Below are 20,865 nucleotides of genomic sequence, written 5' to 3' on the forward strand. Positions count from 1 at the left end.
AATATATGGACTGTACAGTCCATGGGGTCACCAAGAGTTGGACAGGACTGAGCAATTTAAAAAAAAAAAGCACACTAAAATTAAATATAAGTAAAAAATAGATTTTAATGTTTTCATCAATAAAAGTTACAGCTCACTCTTTCTTATATATTTCAATTTTAAAATTAATAAATCATATTCTCAGAAAAGGCAGCCTAATTTTTAAGCAAATATAAACTATATAATAATCATAAGAGCAGTTCATAAAGTATCAATATATATCAGCATTAAAATATCAATGAAAATGATTGTAATAAAAATTTTCAATAGAATTGCTGTAAGAGCTTCAAAAATTAATACTCTAATTACAAATGAAAACTTCAAGATAACATTTAAAAGAAATCAAAGTATGTTCCAATAATACTTGTTTTGTTGATTGGTTGGTAGGTTTACATTTTTTTCACATTTACAGACTTCATTACGCCAAGTTTAAAATACACTTCAATTCACAGCAATGCTTATGAAAATCAAATATGAGTTTACCCTAGTTTTCATTTCGCTGCTGATTATCAAAAATTTCTGTCATTCCATCCTCCAAGAGTAACCTGACAGTCTGAATAACAATTTCTGTTATTTGTAATGAGAACTGATAACACACACATGGTATTTAATAGGAGCCAGGCACTTTCCTCGGAGAAGGCAATGGCAACCCACTCCAGTACTCTTGCCTGGAGAATCCCATGGACAGAGGAGCCTGGTGGGCTGCCATCTATGGTGTCATACAGAGTTGGACATGACTGAAGCGACTTAGCAGCAGCAGCAGCAGGCACTTTCCTATGGGTTTTACATGTATTAAATCATTTCATCCTCATCCCACCAATAAGGATGAACTATTATTATCTCTGTTTTACAGATCAGGACTCAGATGCACAAAGTTACATAGTCAGGACCTAAAAGAATTGGGAAACAGCCCTAGAAGTTTGGTTTTCACTATGCTATACTACATCTCTTGTTAACAAGGGTTAGCATATGGAAATAATTTAGAATGGTGCCTGGCTTGTAATAAAAACAAGTGTCTGTTTTTCCTTCCCTTGTTCCGAAAAGATATGAGTATCTGTGGAGGAGTCTCCTAAATCTTTCATGATCTTCTGTTAAGATGAATGAATACATAAAAGACATTCTGAATCTTCCTCCTTTTCTAGATTTATATTTTTCTGACACATTTTCACTTAATAATATAAAATTTCCTGAAGTTCAGCTATAGGAAGTTGGACTCTCGGTTTTATGGAAAAATATGCCCCTTTCTGAGAAACAATGATTCTAAGTTGATTTTGTGAGCTCAAAATGGATTAAGACCTAAATGTGAGTCTGGACACTATAAAATTGCTAGAGGAAAATGGGCAGAACACCCTCTGACATAAATCACAATATCTTTTTCAATCCATCTCCAAGAATAATGGAAATAAAAACAAAAATAAACAAACAGGAACTTTCAGAAGTTTTTGCACACCAAAGGAAACAATAAAATGAAAAGACAATCCACAGATTGGGAGGAAATATGTGCAAATGATGTGACCAATAAAAGATTAGTCTCCAAAATTTACAAATGGCTTATGACGCTTAACAGCATCAAAACAAACAGGCCACTCAAAAACTGGGCAGAAGACCTGTCCTCCAAAGAGAACAAAAGTAGGCACATGAAAAGATGTCCAACATCACTAGTTATTGCTGTTCACTCAGTCGTGTCTGACTCTCTGAGACCCCATGGACTGCAGCATGCCAAGCCTCCCTGTCCTTCACCATCTCCCAGAGTTTGCTCAAACTCATATTCATCGAGTCAGTGATGCCATTCAACCATCTCATCCTTTGCCATCCCCTTCTCCTCCTGCCTTCAATCTTCCCCAGCATCACAGTCTCTTCCAATGAGTCAGCTCTTCGAATCAGGTGGCCAAATTATTGGAGCTTCAGCTTCAGCATCAATCCTTCCAATGAATAGTTAGGGTTGATTTCCTCTATGATTTACTGGTTTGATCTCCCTGCAATCCAAGGGACTCTCAAGAGTCTTCTCCAGTACCACAGTTCGAAGGCATCAATTTTATGGCACTCAGCCTTTTTTACTGTCCAGCTCTCACATTCGTACATGACTACTAGAAAAACCACAGCAATGAATACAGACCTTTGCAGGCAATGTCTCTGCTTTTTAATATGCCATCTAGATTTGTCATTGCTTTTCTTCTATGGAACAAGCATCTTTTAATTTCATGGCTGCGGTCACTGTCCACTGATTTTGGAGCCCAAAAAAAAGTCTGTCACTGTTTCCATTGTTTCCCCATCTTTTGCCATCATGTTATTAGAGAAATGTAAATCAAAACTATAATGAGATGTCACCTCAAATTGGTCAGAATAGCTATAATCAAAAAAATCCACAAACAACAAATGTTGGAGAATGTGTTGAGAGATGGGAATACTCCTTCACTGTGTGGGAATGTAAATTGGTACAATCACTATGGAGAACAGTATGAAGGTTCCTTAAAAAACTAAAAATAGAGCTATCATAAAACCCTACAATCCCACTCCTGGGAATATATCCAAAGAAAAACATGATCCAAAAGGATACAGGCATCTCAGTGTTCATTGCATCACTGTTTACAGCAGCCAAGACATGGAAGCAATATAAATGTCCCTTGACAAAGGAATGGATAAAGAAAATGTGGTACATATATACAGTGGAATATTACTCAGCCTTAAAAAGTATGAAATAAGGCCATTTACAGCAACATGGATGGACCTAGAAAGTGTCACACAGAGCGAAGTAAATCAGAGAGAGAAGGAGAAATATCAAATTTCTCAAATGAACTTACAAAACCAAAAGAGACAGGCTTAGAAAACAAACTTAGAGTTACTGGGGTAAGGGATAGTTATGGAGTTTGGGAAGGTCATGTACACACTGCTATATTCAAAATGGATAACCAACAAGGACCTATTATATAGCACATGGAACTCTACTCATCGTTTGTGCCAGCCTGCAAGGTTTGGGAGAGAATGGAAACATGTATATGTATGGCTGAGTCCCTTCACTGTTCACCCGAAACTACTAAAACATTGTTAATCATCTATCAGTTCAATCAGTTCAGTTCAGTCGCTCAGTCGTGTCCGACTCTTTGCAACCCCATGAATCGCAGCATGCCAGGCCTCCCTGTCCATCACCAACTCCCAGAGTTTACTCAAACTCATGCCCATCGAGTCGATGATGCCATCCAGCCATCTCATCCTCTGTCATCCCCTTCTCCTCCTGCCCCCAATCCCTCCCAGCATCAGGGTCTTTTCCAATGAGTCAACTCTTCACATAAGGTGGCCAAAGTATTGGAGTTTCAGCTTCAGCATCAGTCCTTCCAATGAACACCCAGGACTGATCTCCTTCTATACCCCAATACAAAACAAAAAGATTGACGTTTGGGGGAAAAAAAAGAGGCTGAATTTGTAGGCAGTCATTTGTTTCCAGAAATTAAGGCTACCCTTCATCACTAGGGCTTCCTGGGTGGCTCAGCACAAAAGCATCTGCCTGCAATGTAGGAGATCTTGGTTCAATCCCTGGGTCAGAAAGATCCCCTGGAGAAGGAAATGGCAACCCACTCCAGTATTCTTCCCTGGGAAATCCCATGGACAGAGGAGCCTAACAGACTACAGTCCATGTTGCAAAAGGGTTGCACACGACTTAGCACCTAAACAACAACATCCTTCATCACTGCTTATTCCATAATAAAGTTCACAAATAAGTAAGTATTCTAAAATGATCTGGATAGACTTTATAATTTAAACCAACTGCTGGCAAGATTATTGTGAGGAAGAGATGTCAAAGCAAAGCTTCTTTAACATGGCTATGTAGAGAAAAAAGTAATTTTTCGTCAAAGCTTTGGAAATATTAAACAATACTTGTAACTACTACCAAAGAAAAATATTCTAGGTGTGCTGCTACTGCTGCTAAGTCACTTCAGTCATGTCCGACTCTGTGCGACCCCAGAGATGGCAGCCCACCAGGATCCCCCATCCCTGGGATTCTCCAGGCAAGAACACTGGAGTGGGTTGCCACTTCCTTCTCCAATGCATGAAAGTGAAAAGTGAAAGGGAAGTCGCTCAGTAGTGTCCGACTCTTAGTGAACCCATGGACTGCAGCCCACCAGGTTCCTCCATCCATGGGATTTCCCAGGGAAGAGTACTGGAGTGGGTTGCCATTGCCTTCTCCGATTCTAGGGATGAGATATAATACTAATATATCCTATTTCCCCACAATCAAAAAAAAGTAGGAGGAAAAGTACCATTTTATAATGCTTAAAAAGTATTGTCACATGGATCATACCATATGTACTCTTAAAACCCTGTAAGAGTGAATGGCACAGGAAACAAAGGAAAAATGTGGGGGGAAAAAGGAAACTGAGTCAGGAAGAAGAGATCTGGACAAGACCAAAGACATGAATGACAAAGACAAGTTTCTTGAATACAAACACCATGAATTCTCAACTATATCATACTGTTGTTTCTACAGTTCTACAGTGACACAACAGCAACGTACAGCTTTACCAACATTCTCAATAATGAACTCTATATCTATTTGTTTTCCAAGCTCTTAAGTGTCATATTATGAAGAGATAAATCCTTTAAACAGCTCCATCTGAAGACCCTAAAGGAAGGAGAAGTATAAAAGAGATACAGAGCAATAGACTCAAAGATTAAATAAGCCAAGGGCAAGAGATTCATGAGACAAAAGGTCAGGAAAAGGACAAATACCCCAAACAGGAACCAGGATCATCCTTAGTAGCCGCAATAGAATGTGAACAGAAGAATCTTTCCAGAAGCAACTCAATTGAAATGTGATATTGCTGTGTTACTGCAGAAGTAAATATACTCTGGCATGTATGTTTGTATGCATCTGTCTAGCTGGCTAGCTGGCTCGCAACAGAAGAACAAGTTATCCCCAAAGAATTCTGTGGCAGTTTTCAGACATGCATACAGCTATAGGGAGTTAATAATAAATGAATATGGAAACTAGAATAGAAAGGGAAACAGCAGAAGTAAGATAAAGTACAGGCCATAAGGTCTCTTGTACTTTGGTATATATAAGCCACAGGTTTGAGACTAGGTTTCCCAGCAGTCAGGGTCAGACAGAAATGTAATCAGATACCAATTCAGTATCCATCCAAAGAAAATAGATGAATTTCTCAGCAGATGTACCGCAATCTCTGGTTCTGAAGCCTGAGAGAAATCACGCTCTGAGGTTCTCATAAAGAGGACACTCTGGACTGTACAGATATTGCTCCCCTCAGTCCTTGGGACAGCCAGAAAGACAGATTGAAGCAAGATCTGATGGAGCAACATGTGTGAAAAAGATTGGAAAGCACTGCTTTAGAAGCAATATTGCTAGAATAAAAATGTACAATTCATCAAGAATTGCCTGAAAGATAAAACTTTTACTCCAATTCTAGTTTTATTGGGCAACTTTCTCATCTGTAATCTAATCTCTATCCTCCTGGAAATTCCCATACAATTAAGCTGGTCACAATTTTCATACAAAGTTATTTTTCCACTGCTTAAAGTCAGTTTCTTGTTGCCAAGCTGACTCTGAGTCCTTACAAAACTTCCTTCCCATTCATTACCTGCCTAGTTTTCCTTCAAAAAACATCACTGAACTCTCAATACCAAAATTCATTTTTTTTTCTACTCTATTCCCTTCAGATCAGGTCCTGCTTCTCTGCCAGCTTGAGCTTTACCTGACACTTAATAATGTCCTGGTTTTCTAGTCTGATCTTGCCCAGGGTACTTTCTGTAGCCACTCCCTTCCTCCCTGGCCTGCATGCAAAGTCCTCATCACTGCCCTCTTCCAGGCCAGGTACTATGTTCTAGTCATGGCCTGGTCTCAAACTAAGGATCCTTCTCCATATGTATACTTGCTCTGGAAGGAGTATAGTAGCACTTGTGAGCATGCACACAAGGAATTAGTTCCCTGGTACTTCATTACCATGGGTGAACTAACTGGTAGTTTCTGCACTAAAAGAATCTATACCAGATCCTGACCTTGCAGATCTTGTCAGGAAATAGGCAAATATATACCCACACTGAAACTGTCAAGAAGCTCTAAATACATCACAGTACTACGTAAGACACAATGCAAGAGAAGCATTTCAGCTGGTCTAATGGAGCAGAGCTTGATGTGACAGTTGGTGCAATGGGGTCACACATAAGGTTCTGCAAATGGACCACAGCCAGAAGGAAATGAACACTTTTTTAGATGACAGCAGCATACAAAGCTCCTCACATACTGGTTCCCTGCACTACTGCATCTGTAGGTAGTGATCACTGCCAGCAACACCAGCTTTATAAAGAATTTTAGTGAAACATGTAGCTAATTATATTTTACATGATTTCCCAAGGCTACCGTAGACAGAAATTGCTTTGTAACCTTTGCCATCATTGTAGAATCAATGTACTTGGAGGCAATCTAAAATCTAGAGTGGATTCTCCGTGATCAACATTTTATTTCATCAAATTGAAATAAAAGAAATGTACTGTAAAAACAAAACATTATAGTCATGTTCACTTTCTTAGCAAAGTCAGTTTAAATAAAGTGAGTTAACTGAAAAATACAGGCCAAAGATAGCGAATCACTGGCACATTTGTTGCCATACTTCCCACTGCAGTTTTGCTTCCTTCAGTCTTTCCTACTAGTGGTAAAGAATCTGCCTGTCAATGCAGAAGACTCAAGAGACGAGGGTTTGAACCCTGGGTCAGGAAGATTCCCTGGAGTAGGAAATGGCAACCCACTCTGGTATTCTTGCCTGGAAAAATTCCATGGACAGAGGAGCCTAGCAGGCTACAGTCCATGGGATCACAAAGAGTCAGACAAGACTAAGCAACTGAACATGTATCTTAGATAGGGTATCGGTTTAGAGTGATCACCATATTTCAGGATCTGGAATCCTTAATTTGCATTTTTTGGAAATAGCTGACTTTGGTCCTGCATCCACAGTTGATTAGCCTCAAAGGACAGGCTTAAACTCAGTCAACCCTCAAAAACTGCTGCTGGGGCCAAAGGAAATCTTTCCAGGGACCAGCAAACTGATGTCTTAAGTCAAATTTTTAGTATTAAAATGCCTAGAAAGACAAAATAATAATCAAAAGCCAGTTAGGGAAGCAGAAAATCAGCACAAAGTGGGTAGGTAACAAAAACAATACTACTTTGGTGGTTCTACTTCCCTGGAGTTCATGCATTTCATTACTCTTCCTTGAATAAGGCCTTTGTTTCAACAAGGAGAAAAAAAATCAATTAAGCATTAGCTTTCTTAATATAATTCATTCCAGCCTGCATCTCTCAACTGGAATTAGGCACTCCCAAATGTCTGCGGTCACATATTAAAAGACAACCATCCCTGGTCACTACTGCACTTGTAAACCTCTTCCAAATAGCATTAATTTTTAATAGAGAATTCATTCATAAATGACTATCAACCTTTGTTACAATTACTAGAGACACCCACTAACCAGTTTATAGATAACATAATTAAAATATAGCCTTATATTTCACAAAGGTGCTAGTATCTTTCTAAAAAAGAGTGTTCATCAAAGAATCCATATATTCCATGACTAGATCTCTTAAAATTCTGGAAATAGTTAAGATAAGAACTATATCGTGTATGGGGCTTCCCCAATGGCTCACAGAGTAAAGAATTCACCTGTAATGCAAGAGACCTGGGTTCAACCCCTGGATCAGGAAGATCTTCTGGAGAAGGGAATGGCAACCCACTCAAGTATTCTTGCCTGGAGAATTCCATGGACAGAGGAGTCTGGTGGGCTACAGTCCATGGGGTGTCAAAGAGTCAGACATGACTGAGTGATTAACATACAAACACAGACCTTCACACAATATCATGTATGTTTGCATTATTTTATGTTTAAAACATAAAAGCAATGATATGAAGTGCTTCAGAAGAGAAACAGGTGGCGCCATTGTAGCTAGACAGTTACAAAGGAGGGTTGTTTCAGCGACAATAATCCTGTTTCCTGGACACATTCTCTAAACTGGCTAAAAGAATGTGAGACTTCTAATGAAGCCACTCTCCCATGGATCATGGCTAGGTTTCTGGTTTGGACCACACTAGCCTATACACGTTCTTTATATCTGAATGTTGAAGAGTAAAGTAAAGGGTGATTTCCTGGAGAATCTGAGTCAAGCTCTTTCACAAGCCTTGGTCAATATTAACAGCTCATTGTCTAGTATCCTAGGAGCAACTGTTTAGTCATAAACAAGGAAAGTCCAGGACCAAATTAGTGAATTAGAAGTGATTAAGTATATGTGCAAAGGAGAGAACATCAGATTTCTGATTATTTGCATATTATAATTTTTATTTATCTACTGCAATAGCTCAACTAAACTACCTAAAAATTAAAGACTTTAAACCCAAAAAGTTCCCACTTCAGCAACTAACATAATCACCTTTTGTTTTGTTTTTTTTTTCTGTGCTAGTTACTCAGTTATGTCCAACTTTTTGTGACCCCATGAACTGTAGCATGCCAGGCTCCTCTGTCCATGGGGTTTTTCCAGGCAAGAATACTGAAGTGAGTTGCCATCCTCTTCTCCAGGGGATCTTCCCAAACCAGGGATCAAACTTGGGTCTCCTGCATTGTTGCAAGCATATTCTTTACCATCTGAGCTACCAGGGATACAGGAATAATTGGCATTCAACAGTTACCCTCAAACTTCATTTAGCTAAGGGTTAAAGGTTCTCATGACTAAAGACTGAAAGACATTCAGTCTCATGACCTGAAGACTGAATCCAGGAAAACTGATTGGTTAAATGTTTAGTAACCACTTGACTACCCTCTGGTTGAAACCCAAAATAGGCAACCAAAGAGAGATGGAGGAAAGGCAGTGACTAGATAATTCACAAAAAGGATAATAAAATCCTAAAAGAAGGGTGGGATCAAAATGGCAGAGTAGGAAGAACTTGAGCTCACCTCCTCCCAAGTACACACCAAGACTACAATTACGTATATAACAACTCTCTCTGAGAACAACTTGAAGACTAGTACAACGTCTCTGCTACATTAGGATATAAAGAAAAAACAACATGAAGACATGTAGGAAGGATAAAGGTGAGATCTAGTCAAGACCCTCATCCATAGACTGGCAACCCACACAAGTGGGAGTGCTGTGCTGTTTTTAGTAGCTCAGTCAGTTCCAACTCTTTGTACCCCATGGACTATAGCCCGCCAGGCTCCTCTATCCATGGGGATTCTCCAGGCAAGAATACTGGAGCAGGTAGGGCCCTCCTCGAGGGGACCTTACCAAACAAGGGACTGAACCGAGATTTCCCACATTGCAGGCAGATTCTTTACTGTCTGAGCCACCAGGAAGCCCACAAGTGGGAGGGGCTATCACAACCACGGAAGCCCAGCTAAAGAGCAAGGAATCCAAGTCCCACGTTGCTAACTCTAGGACAGGGGACCTGCATGACAAATATGAGGCCCCATGAAGTATGACTTTTGAAAACCAATGGGTCTTACACACAGAAGAGCTAGAGGACTCTGACAAGAAACCAAAACTCCACTCTTAAAGGGCTCATGCACAAACTCACTCACTCTGAATCCTACCTATCACAGAGGCAACAGACTGAATAATGCCTACAAAATCCGCTGTAGTATGTCCCTTACCTGTGCCCACTGCAGCTCCAGGTTCCCTACCAAGACAGCCCACATTCAGCATGACTCAACACCCTCCTTCTTTCCCAGCCCATGCCCACTTCAGTTCCAGCCAGCCCACCAAAGCCAACCTACACATGCATGCTATATATAGCGGAATGCTCCTACACAGGAACATGACTTCAAGACTGAAGGAAATAACTGTTTTGCTTAAAACATGGAAACAAACACAGAAAGTATAACAAAATGAGGATACAGAGAAAATGTTCTAAATGAAGGAAACTGATAAAACCCCTGGAAAAAAACTAATGAAAAAGAGATAATTTGCCTGATAAAGAATTCAAAGTAATGGTCATAAAAATTCTCACCAAACACAAAATAAGAAATGAACACAGTGATAATCTCAATAAAGAGTTGGAATATATAGGATTGAACCAACCAGAGGAGAAGAATAAAATAAATGAAATGACAAATACACTAGTTGGAATCAACAACTGGTTGGAAGATACAGAAGAATACATAAGCAATCTGGAAAACAGAATAGTGTAACTCGCTCAGTATAAAGAGAAAAAATAAAGAAATAAAAAAATGAGGATAATTTAAGAATCCCTAAAACTACACCAAGCATGCTAACATTCATAGTATAGGGGTCCCAGATGGAGAGAAGCAAGGATAGGTCAGAAAACCTATTTGAAGAAAACTTCCTTAAATTGGGAATGGAAATATATCTAGGTCCAGGAAGCACAGAGAATTCCAAACAAGATAAACCCAAAGACAGCCACACCAAGACATACTACAGTTAAAATGGCAAAATTTAAAAATAGAGAATGTTAAAGGCAGCAAAAAGAAACAACTAGTCACATACAAGGAAACCCCTAGGGTAAAGCCAATTTTTCAGCAAAACCTTTATGGGTCAGAAAACAGGGGCATGATACAGTTAATGTGCTAAAAAAAAACTTACAATCAAGAATACTCTAACTGGCAATATTATCATTCAGAATTGGAGGAGAGATAAAGAATTTCCCAGACAACAAAAAGTAAGAATTCATCACTACTAAACTAGCTTTATAAGAAATGATAAAGGGATTTCTTTAAGTATAAAGAAAGGTCATAGCAAGAAATCAGAAAATATACAAAAGAAAAAAATTTCACTAGTAAAAGCAAATAAATAGAAAAGGAAAAGGATCAAACATTTAAAAAGCTGTGAAAGTTAAAGACAAAGGCATAAAAACAGCTACAACTACAATAAGTAGTTAAGGAATACACGATGCAAAAAGATGAAAAATATTAAATGAAAAACATAAAACATGGAGAGGTAAAAAGGTTGTGCTTTCATAATTCTTGAAAATTTAAGCAACTATTGAATACACTGCTGTATATATAGATTTGCAAGTACAAATAGAAACCTATAATATATACTAAAAGTAAAAGGAAAGAATTCAAATATAACAGTAAAGAAAATCATCAAACCACAAGGAAAGAGAATATAAGAAGAAATTACAGAAACAATCAGAAAGGGAGCATATATCATAATCAATTGGGATTTATCCATGAACTCAAGAATAGTTCAATCAGGACAAATAAATCAATGTGATACAACATATTAACAAAATAAAAGATTAAAAACACATGATGATCTCAATAGATGCAGAAAAAGCATTTGAAAAAATTGACATAAATCTATGATAAATTGAAGACAACACAAAGGAATGGAAAACTGTACTGTGCTCATGGATCAGTTCAGTTCAGTTCTGTTGCTCAGTCATGACCCCATGGACTGCAGCACACCAGGCTTCCCTCTCCATCACCAACTCCTGGAGGTTACTCAAACTCATGTCCATTGAGTCGGTGGTATCATCCAACCATCTCATCCTCTTTTTCTTCTACCTTCAACGTTTCCCAACATCAGGGTCTTTTCAAATGAGTCAGTTCTTCACATGAGGTGACCAAAGTATTAGAGTTTCAGCTTCAGCATCAGGCTTTCCAATGAATATTCAGGACAGATTTCCTTTAGGAGGGACTGGTTGGATCTCCTTGCAGTCCAGTGGACTCTTAAGAGAGACTCTCAAGCTGTGGAGAACAACACCACAGTTCAAAAGCATCAATTCTTTGGTGCTCAGCTTTCTTTATAGTCCAACTCTCACATCCATACATGACTACTGGAAAAACCACAGCTTTGACTAGATGGAACATTGCTGACAAAGTAATATCTCTGCTTTTTAATATACTCTCTAGGTTGGTTATAACTTTTCTTTCAAGGAGCAAGCGTCTTTTAATTTCATGGCTGCAGTCACCATCTGCAGTGATTTTGGAGCCCCCAAAAATAAAGCCTGCTACTGTTTCCACTGTTTCCTCATCTATTTGCCATGAAGTTATGGGACCAGATGCCATGATCTTAGTTTTCTGAATGTTGAGCCTTAAGCCAACTTTTTCACTCTCTTCTTTCACTTTCATCAAGAGGTTCTTTAGTTCTTTGCTTTCTGCCATAAGGGTGGTGTCATCTGCATATCTGAGGTTATTGATATTTCTCCTGGCAATCTTGATTCCAGGTTGTCCTTCATCCAGTCCAGCATTTCTCATGATGTACTCTGCATATAAGTTAAATAAGCAGGGTGACAATATGTAGCCTTGACATAGTCCTTTCCCAATTTGGAAACCAGTCTGTTGTTCCATGTCCAGTTCTAACTGTTGCTTCTTGAGCTGCATAAAGATTTCTCAGGAGGCAGGTCAGGTGGTCTGGTATTCCCATCCCTTGAAGAATTTTCCAGTTTGTTATAATCCATATAGTCAAAGGCTTTGGCTTACTCAATAAAGCAGATGTACTGTTTCTGGAACTCTCTTGCATTTTCGATGATCCAACGGATGTTGGCAATTTGATCTCTGGTTCCTCTGCCTTTTTTAAATCTAGCTTGAACATCTGGAAGTTCACGGTTCACATAATGTTGAAGCCTGCCTTGGAGAATTTTGAGCATTACTTTGCTAGCATGTGAGATGAGTGCAATTGTGCGGTAGTTTGAGCATTCTTTGGCATTGCCTTTCTTTGGGACTTTAATGAAAACTGACCTTTTCCAATCCTGTGGCCACTGCTGAGTTTTCCAAATTTGCTGGCATATTGAGTGCAGCACTTTCACAGCATCATCTTTCAGGATTTGAAACTCCTCAACTGGAATTCCATCACCGCCACTAGCTTTTTTTGTAGTGATGCTTTCTGAGGCCCACCTGACTTCACATTCCAGGTGTCTGGCTCTAGATGAGTGATCACACCATCCTGGTTATCTGTGTCGTGATTTGGTACAGTTCTTCTGTGCATTCTCACCACCTCTTCTAATATCTTCTGCTTCTGTAGGACCATGTCATTCCTGTCCTTTATAGTACCCATCTTTGCATGAAATGTTCCCTTGATATCTCTAATCTTCTTGAAGAGATCTCTAATCTTTCCCATTCTATTTTTTCCCTCTATTTCAGTGCATTGTTCACTTAGGAAGTCTTTCTTATCTCTCCTTGCTCTTCTTTGGGACTCGACATTCAAATGGGTGTATCTTTCCTTTCCTCCTTTGCCTTTCATGTCTTTTCTTTTCTCAGCTATTTGTAAGACCTCCTCAGACAACTGTTTTTCCTTTCTGCATTTCTTTTTCTTGGGAATGGTCTTAATCACTGCCTCCTGTACAATGTCACACACCTCCATCCATAGTTCTTCAGGTACTCTGTCAGATCCAATCCCTTGAATCTATTTCTCACTTCCACTGTATAGTCATAAGGGATTTGATTTAGGTCATACCTGAATGGTCTAGTGGTTTTCCCTACTTTCCTCAATTAAGTCTGAATTTGGCAATAAGAAGTTCATGATCTGAGCCACAGTCAGTTCCCGGTTTTATTTTTTCTGACTGTATAGAGCTTCTCCATCTTTGGCTCATGGATAGGAAGAATAAATATTGCTAAAATACTCACACTACTCAAAGCAACATACAGAGTCAATGAAATCCCTATCAAAACATCAATAACATTTTTCATAGAACTGTAAAAATTAAACCTAAAATTTGTATGGAAAAACAAAATACCCTGAATATCAAAACAATCTTAATGTATAAAAACAAAGTTGGAATTATCACACTGCTAAAAAGCTTTAATAATCAAAAATGTAAGAAACTGTCACAAAACAGATATATAAATGTAACAAAATACAGAACCCAGAAATACACCCATATTTATATGGACACTCAATCAAGGAAGCAAAACTATACACTGAAGAAAATACAGTCTCTTTTAAATGGTCCTGGGAAAACTAGACAGCCATAAGCAAAAGAATGAAACTGGACCATTTTCTTTCACCACATACAAAAATAAACTCAAAATGGATCAAAGACTTAAATATAAAACCTTAACCATAAAATTCCTGGAAGAAAACATGGGCAGTAGTATGCTCTGTGATTTTTTCAATCTGTCTCCTCAGGCAAAAGAAACAAAAGCAAAAATAACAAATGAGACTACATCAAATTAGAAAACTTTTGCATAACAACAAAAAAATAACAAAATGAAAATAGAAAGTGTAGTCTACTGAATGGGAGACGATATTTGCAAATCATATATCTGACAAGGAATTAATATCAAAAATATGTATAGAACTCACAAAACTCAACATCAAAAAAGTCAATAATCCAATTAAAAATGAGCAGAGGCCTATAGACATTTCTTTCAAGGACTATATTTAGATGGCCAACATACATATGATAAGGTTCTTAACATCTTTAATCATCAGGGAGAAGTAAACAAAAACCACAATGAGATATCACCTCACACCTGTCAGCATAGCTATTATCAAAAATCAAGAAATAGCAAGTGCTGGTGAGGATGTGAAGAAAAGGGAACCCCCATGCACTGTTTAGGGGAATGTAAATTGGTGCAACTACTATGGAAAACAGTAATAATGTTCCTTAAAAATTTTTAAAGAGAACTAATATATGATCCAAACATTCCACTTCTGGGTACTTATCTGAAGAAAACAAAACACTAATTTGAAAAGATATATGCAGTCTATGTTTATTGCATCATTATTTACAATAGTCAATATGTGGAAATAACCTAAGTTTCCATCAACAGATAAATGGATAAAGAAGATGTAGTACACATAAATACTATGGAGTACTACTCAGCCATAAGAAAACTAAAATCTTGCCATTTGAAACAACATGTATGGGCCTTCAGGGTATCATACTAAATAAACGACAAATACTGTAAGGTTTCAATTATATGTAGACTCTAAAAATAAAAAATAATCAAGCTCAAGAGAAATAGTCTCAAGAGAAAAAAAATCTAATGGATTCCAGAGATCAGGGATATGGGGAGACTGGTGAAAAATATGTCAGGAATTAAGAGGTACAAACTCCCACTTACAAACCAAATATGTCATGGTGTAGTAATGTACAGCATAGGGAATATAATCAATAATATTGCAAAACTCTGTATGGTGACCTACAGTAACTAGACTTCTAGTGGCAAATATTTCATAAAGTATAAGAATAATGAATCACAATGTTGTACACCTCATACTAATATAATATTGTACATAGGTTTTACTTCAATTAAAAAAAAAATCCTAAAAAGCCATCATAGTCAACAAAAGAGTCCAAAATGCAGTACTTAGATGCAATCTCAAAAACGACAGAATAATCCCTGTTCATTTCCAAGGCAAACCATTCAACATTACAATAATCCAAGTCTATGCCCCAACCAGTAATGCTGAAGAAGCTGAAGGTGAACAATTCTATGAAGACCTACAAGACCATCTAGAACTAACACCCCCAAAAGATATCCTTTTCATTATAGGGGACTGGAATGCAAAAGTAGGAAGTCAAGAAATACATGGAGTAACAGGCAAATTTGGCCTTGCGGTACAGAATGAAGCAGGACAAAGGCTAATAGAGTTCTGCCAAGAGAACACACTGGTCATAGCAAACACCCTCTTCCAACAACACAAGAGAAGACTCTACACATGGACATCACCAGATGGTCAACACTGAAATCAGATTGATTATATTCTTTGCAGCCAAAGATGGAGAAGCTGTATACAGTCAGCAAAAACAAAACCAGGAGCTGACTGTGGCTCAGATCACGAATTCCTTATTGGCAAATTCAGACTTAAATTGAAGAAAGTAGGGAAAACCACTAGACCATTCAGGTATGACCTAAATCAAATCCCTTATGACTATACAGTGGAAGTGAGAAATAGATTTAAGGGACTAGATCTGATAGACAGAGAGCCTGAAGAACTATGGACGGAGGTTTGTGACATTGTACAGGAGACAGGGATCAAGAACATCCCCAAGAAAAAGAAATGCAAAAAAGAAAAATGGCTGTCTGAGGAGGCCTTACAAATCGCTGTGAAAAGAAGAGAAGCAAAAAGCAAAGGAGGAAAGGAAAGATATACCCATCTGAATGCAGAGTTCCAAAGAATAGCAAGGAGAGATAAGAAAGCCTTCCTCAGCGATCAATGCAAAGAAACAGAGGAAAACAACAGAATGGGAAAGACTAGAGATCTCTTCAAGAAAATTAGAGATACCAAGGGAACATTTCATGCAAAGATGGGCTCAATATAGGACAGAAATGGTATGGACCTAACAGAAATAGAAGATATTAAGAAGAAGTGGCAAGAATACACAGAAGAACTGTACAGAAAAGACCTTCACGACCCAGATCATCACAATCGTATGATCATGCACACTCACCTAGAGCCAGACATCCTGGAATGTGAAGTCAAGTGGGCCTTAGGAAGCATCACTATGAACAAAGCTAGTGGAGGTGATGGAATTCCAGTTGAGCTATTTCAAATCCTAAAAGATGATGCTGTGAAAGTGCTGCACTTAATATGTAAGCAAATTTGGAAAACTCAGCAGTGGCCACAGGACTGGAAAAGGTCAGTTTTCATTCCAATCCCAAAGAAAGGCAATATCAAAGAACGCTCAAACTACCACACAATTGTATTCATCTCACACGCTAGGAAAGTAATGCTTAAAATTCTCCAAGCCAGGCTTCAGCAATGCGTGAACTTTCAGATGTTCAAGCTGGATTTAAAAAAGGCAGAGGAACCAGAGGAACCAACATTCGTAGGACCAGCGAAAAGTAACCGAGTTTCAGAAAAACATCAATTTCTGCTTTCTTGACTATGCCAAAGCCTTTGATTCTGTGGATCTCAATAAACTGTGGAAGATTCTGAAGGAGATGCGAATACCAGATAACCTGACCTGCCTCTTGAGAAACCTGTATGCAGGTCAAGAAGCACGTGTTAGAACCGGACACGGAACAACAGACTGGTTCCAAATAGGAAAAGGAGTATGTCAAGGCTGTATATTGTCACCCTGCTTAGTTAACTTATATGCAGAGTACATCATGAGAAATGCTGGGCTGGAAGAAGGACAACCTGGAATCAAGATTGCCAGGAGAAATATCAATAACCTCAGATATGCAGATGACACCACCCTTATCGCAGAAAGTGAAGAACTAAAGAACCTCTTGATGAAAGTGAAAGAGGAGAGTGAAAAAGTTGGCTTAAAGCTCAACATTTAGAAAACTAAGATCATGGCATCTGGTCCCATCATTTCATGGCAAATAGATGGGGATACAGTGGAAACAGTGGCTGACTTTATTTTGGGGGGGGGGGCTCCAAAATCACTGCAGATGGTGATTGCAGCCATGAAATTAAAAAACGCTTACTCCTTGGAAGGAAAGTTATGACTAACCTACACAGCATATTAAAAAGCAGAGACATTAATTTGTCAACAAAGATCCGTCTAGTCCAGGCTATAGTTTTTTCAGTAGTCATGTATGGATGTGAGAGTTGGACTATAAAGAAAGCTGAGTGCCGAAGAATATATGCTTTTGAACTGTGGTGCTGGAGAAGACTCTTGAGAGTCCCTTGGACTTCAAGGAGAACCAACCAGTCCATCCTAAAGGAGATCAGTTCTGGGTGTTCATTGGAAGGACTGATGTTGAAGCTGAAACTCCAGTATTTTGGCCACCTGATGCAAAGAGCTGACTCATTTGAAAAGACCCTGATGTTCGGAAAGATTGCGGGCAGGAGGAAAAGGGGACGACAGAGGATGAGATGTTTGGATGGCATCACTGACTCAATGAACATGGGTTTGGATAGACACTGATGGTGATGGATAGGGAGGCCTGACTTCCTGTGGTTCATGGGGTCACAGAGTTGGACATGACTGAGCGACTGACCTGAAAAAGTTATAGTTGCTTATATTTGTAAATGTGATAACTTGGAAAAGTCTAATATGTTGGCAGTTGCAACTCAATGAACTCCATGCAAATTAAGTAAACCAGATTTTCATTAGTGAAAGTTGAACTATATTGGAGTCTCATGACTTATTTCATAAAGATGTTTGCAAAAACTTACCTCACTCTATTTGTCTCATATTAACACTCAAAATACTGTGACAGAAATCGTTATAATGCAGGCAGATATAAGATACCTGGTTATCACTAGCATGGCTATTGAATAACTTTGTTTTAGATATAAATCAGCTATGAAAAAGAATTGTTTTTTAATTTAAAAAGGTATATTACTGGAAAAGACAGCTTGTTAAGGGTCAGGAGAACAGAATATGAAACCTCACTTAAAACACTAGAGCACCCACATGTTTCTCTCAAATTGCTTTCAAATTATTCAAACACACTCTTATAAATATCATGCCTGCATTGAATAAAATACATATATTTTGTTTGAGCTTTTCAATCAAGTTCTTCAAAGCTCTTTGTAGCAGGGATGTATACTAGGTCTGAGTCAGGACAGGTTAATCAGTTTAAAAACCTACAAAATGAATCAATGCTGGATCTCTTAAATCTTGAATTAAATCCAGGTGGATTATATTTGAACAACAACAAAAGAAAAAAAACACAGTAGATTTTGCAGTTTCCTTGATACCTTTAAGAATAAAACAGATCTCTCTCTTATCTGCCAGAAGAATAGTTACCTTTCTCATGAACCCTCCCCCTCTCTCGTACATTAATTTAGAGGAGCTCAAAAGTTTTACCCAAGAAATAGTTAGCCTACACATCCACATGTGGCTATTCAATTTCTCTAGTTATTTCCATTGATACCTGCTCAACACTGTCTTATCTGATTTCTTCGTAGCATCTCTGAGACTTGTCAGCTCACCAAGATACCATTAGCAGCTAAAGGGGTGGGGGTTGGGGGTGGGGGTGGGGGTGGGGGGGTAGTTATCATCATCAAGTAGCCCACAATGAAACTATCCAGTAGGTCGTTGCTACCAAAACAAATCATAGAAGCACTGGACAACTGGGCCATCTACAGGATCTGACTGGACATCCTGATGTTAAAGCCTAAAGGGAGCGGTTTTTTCCTTAACCTCTGGATATTGCCCTAAGGAATTTACTTTCACGGCATTCTAAAGGATTGGGGGCGGGGCGGGGCGGGGAGCCGGGCTTAAGAAAACCACTGAGTGAAATGAGGGTTGGATTAATTTGTGGGGCTACTTTAAACAAAATTGCAAAGTTTACTGAGTAGTGACTACGAACTTTTTCCAAAAGGTACACATCAGCCTACAACTACAACAAGGCGAAAAATTACAGTGGGTAGGTTTCCGGGGTCGCGGTGTCCGAAATACCACCGTGAGATCCAACAGGCGCCTCTACCACCTGGCGGACCCCAAGCTTCAAAGGGCGCCCTCGCTCCCAACACCCATTACCGCGGCCAGCGTTTGGGTGCCGCGCCTACACGCGAAGGATACGCTCCAGGTAGTAGGCACCCTCGGCAGCCACCGCCTCCGCGGTGTCCCCGGCAGCCGACAAGCCCATGCCCAACGCTTCTTCCAGGACCCGCAGGGCCGAGGAGGGCGTTCCTTGCTGAGTAGCCATCTGAAACGCTCCGAGCGCCTTGCGCCTGACTGGCCGCCGCAGCCCTAAGGCCAACCGCGAAGACGCAGAGGAGCACACACACAGCTCTCGCGAGAGTCTGGCCTCCACCCCTCCCACCACGCGGGCCCGGAAGGGCTGCCTAGAGCCCTAAGCGTTGAAGCTCTCCGCGCTTCCTACGTTACCGGGGCAACCTCCGTTCCATGGTTACCCTAACACGCAGCAAGCAGTGCCTAGAGTGGAAGAGGTAAAATGAAGCAGTGGACTTGGTTTGCACACATTTTCTAACCGAAGTGGCTTGGTTTTCTTCAGTTTTTGACCCTGAAGCATTTGTTTTTCACTTTGCTTTCTTCTCTAATTTTTTTTGTTGTTGTTGTTCTTACATGCCCATCATCAGTCCCCAAATATTTTAGGCATGTGTAGAGTCCTAGCTGTTCCCAGGGAAAACTAATCGGAAAGAGGAAGATCTTTAGCGCCTTGGAGAGGGGGAAAAAAAAATCCTAAAAATCATAACTCAGAGACTGGCCCAGGGGAACTACAAATAAAAACCCTAAACAATTCCGTTCTCATGCTCCTTTAAAGTATTAATTATCTGGACGTCTGTTTTGACTTTGGTTTCATATTCTGGGACTTGGAGGTGTAGCGTTAATTCTTACCAAAGTAATGCCCTTCCATATGAATTTTGAGGTACAAGTGATCCTAAAATAATGTATAATAAATGTTTGCCCAAGCATGTGCAATCCTTTTGCTATGACATAATTTTCTTCAGGTTTATATTGTGTATGTATCAGAAGCATCTGCAGGGCCCTTTACAGATTCTTTTTTAGCCTACACTCTTGAAAAATTGATGTCAAACAAGCAACTCATAAAAGTTCCCATTTAATACCAAAAAAAATAGTGGTAACTTATAATGAAATGATTAAGAGCTTCATTATTGGAACCAGAGAGGCTGCATTCAGAGCGTGACTCCACCATTCAGTTCAGTTCAGTTCAGTTCAGTCACTCAGTCGTGTCTCTTTGCGACTCAATGGACTGCTGCTGGCCAGGCTTCTCTGTCCATCACCAACTCCCAGAGCATACTCAAATTCATGTCCATTGAGTCCCTGATGCCATCAAACCATCTCATTCTCTGTCATCCCCTTCTCCCCCCACCTTCAGTCTTTCCCAGCATCAGTCATTTCAAATGAGTCAGTTCTTTGCATCAGGTAGCCAAAATATTGGGAGTTTCAGCTTCATCAGTCCTTCCAATGAACACCCAGGACTGAACTCCTTTAGGAAAGACTAGTTGGATCTCCTTGCAGTCCGAGGGACTCTCAA

The 20,865-nt window shown here is 39.3% G+C and overlaps 1 protein-coding gene across 4 annotated transcripts in view; it reads right to left on the minus strand.

The window, feature by feature from the left end:
- The window catches only part of SPAG16 (sperm associated antigen 16), a 989,423-nt gene extending 969,819 nt beyond the window's left edge, over positions 1 to 19,604 (minus strand). For all 4 annotated transcript variants that reach the window (XM_061148815.1, XM_061148817.1, XM_061148816.1 and 1 more), the window contains exon 1: positions 19,425 to 19,604. In XM_061148815.1, the coding sequence (XP_061004798.1) occupies positions 19,425 to 19,551 (127 nt within the window). In that variant the 5' untranslated portion in view covers positions 19,552 to 19,604. The remainder of the gene's footprint in view (positions 1 to 19,424) is intronic.
- Between the last annotated feature and the right edge of the window lie 1,261 nt (positions 19,605 to 20,865).

Source organism: Dama dama, chromosome 8, assembly GCF_033118175.1.
Source record: "Dama dama isolate Ldn47 chromosome 8, ASM3311817v1, whole genome shotgun sequence".
NCBI lineage: Eukaryota > Metazoa > Chordata > Mammalia > Artiodactyla > Cervidae > Dama > Dama dama.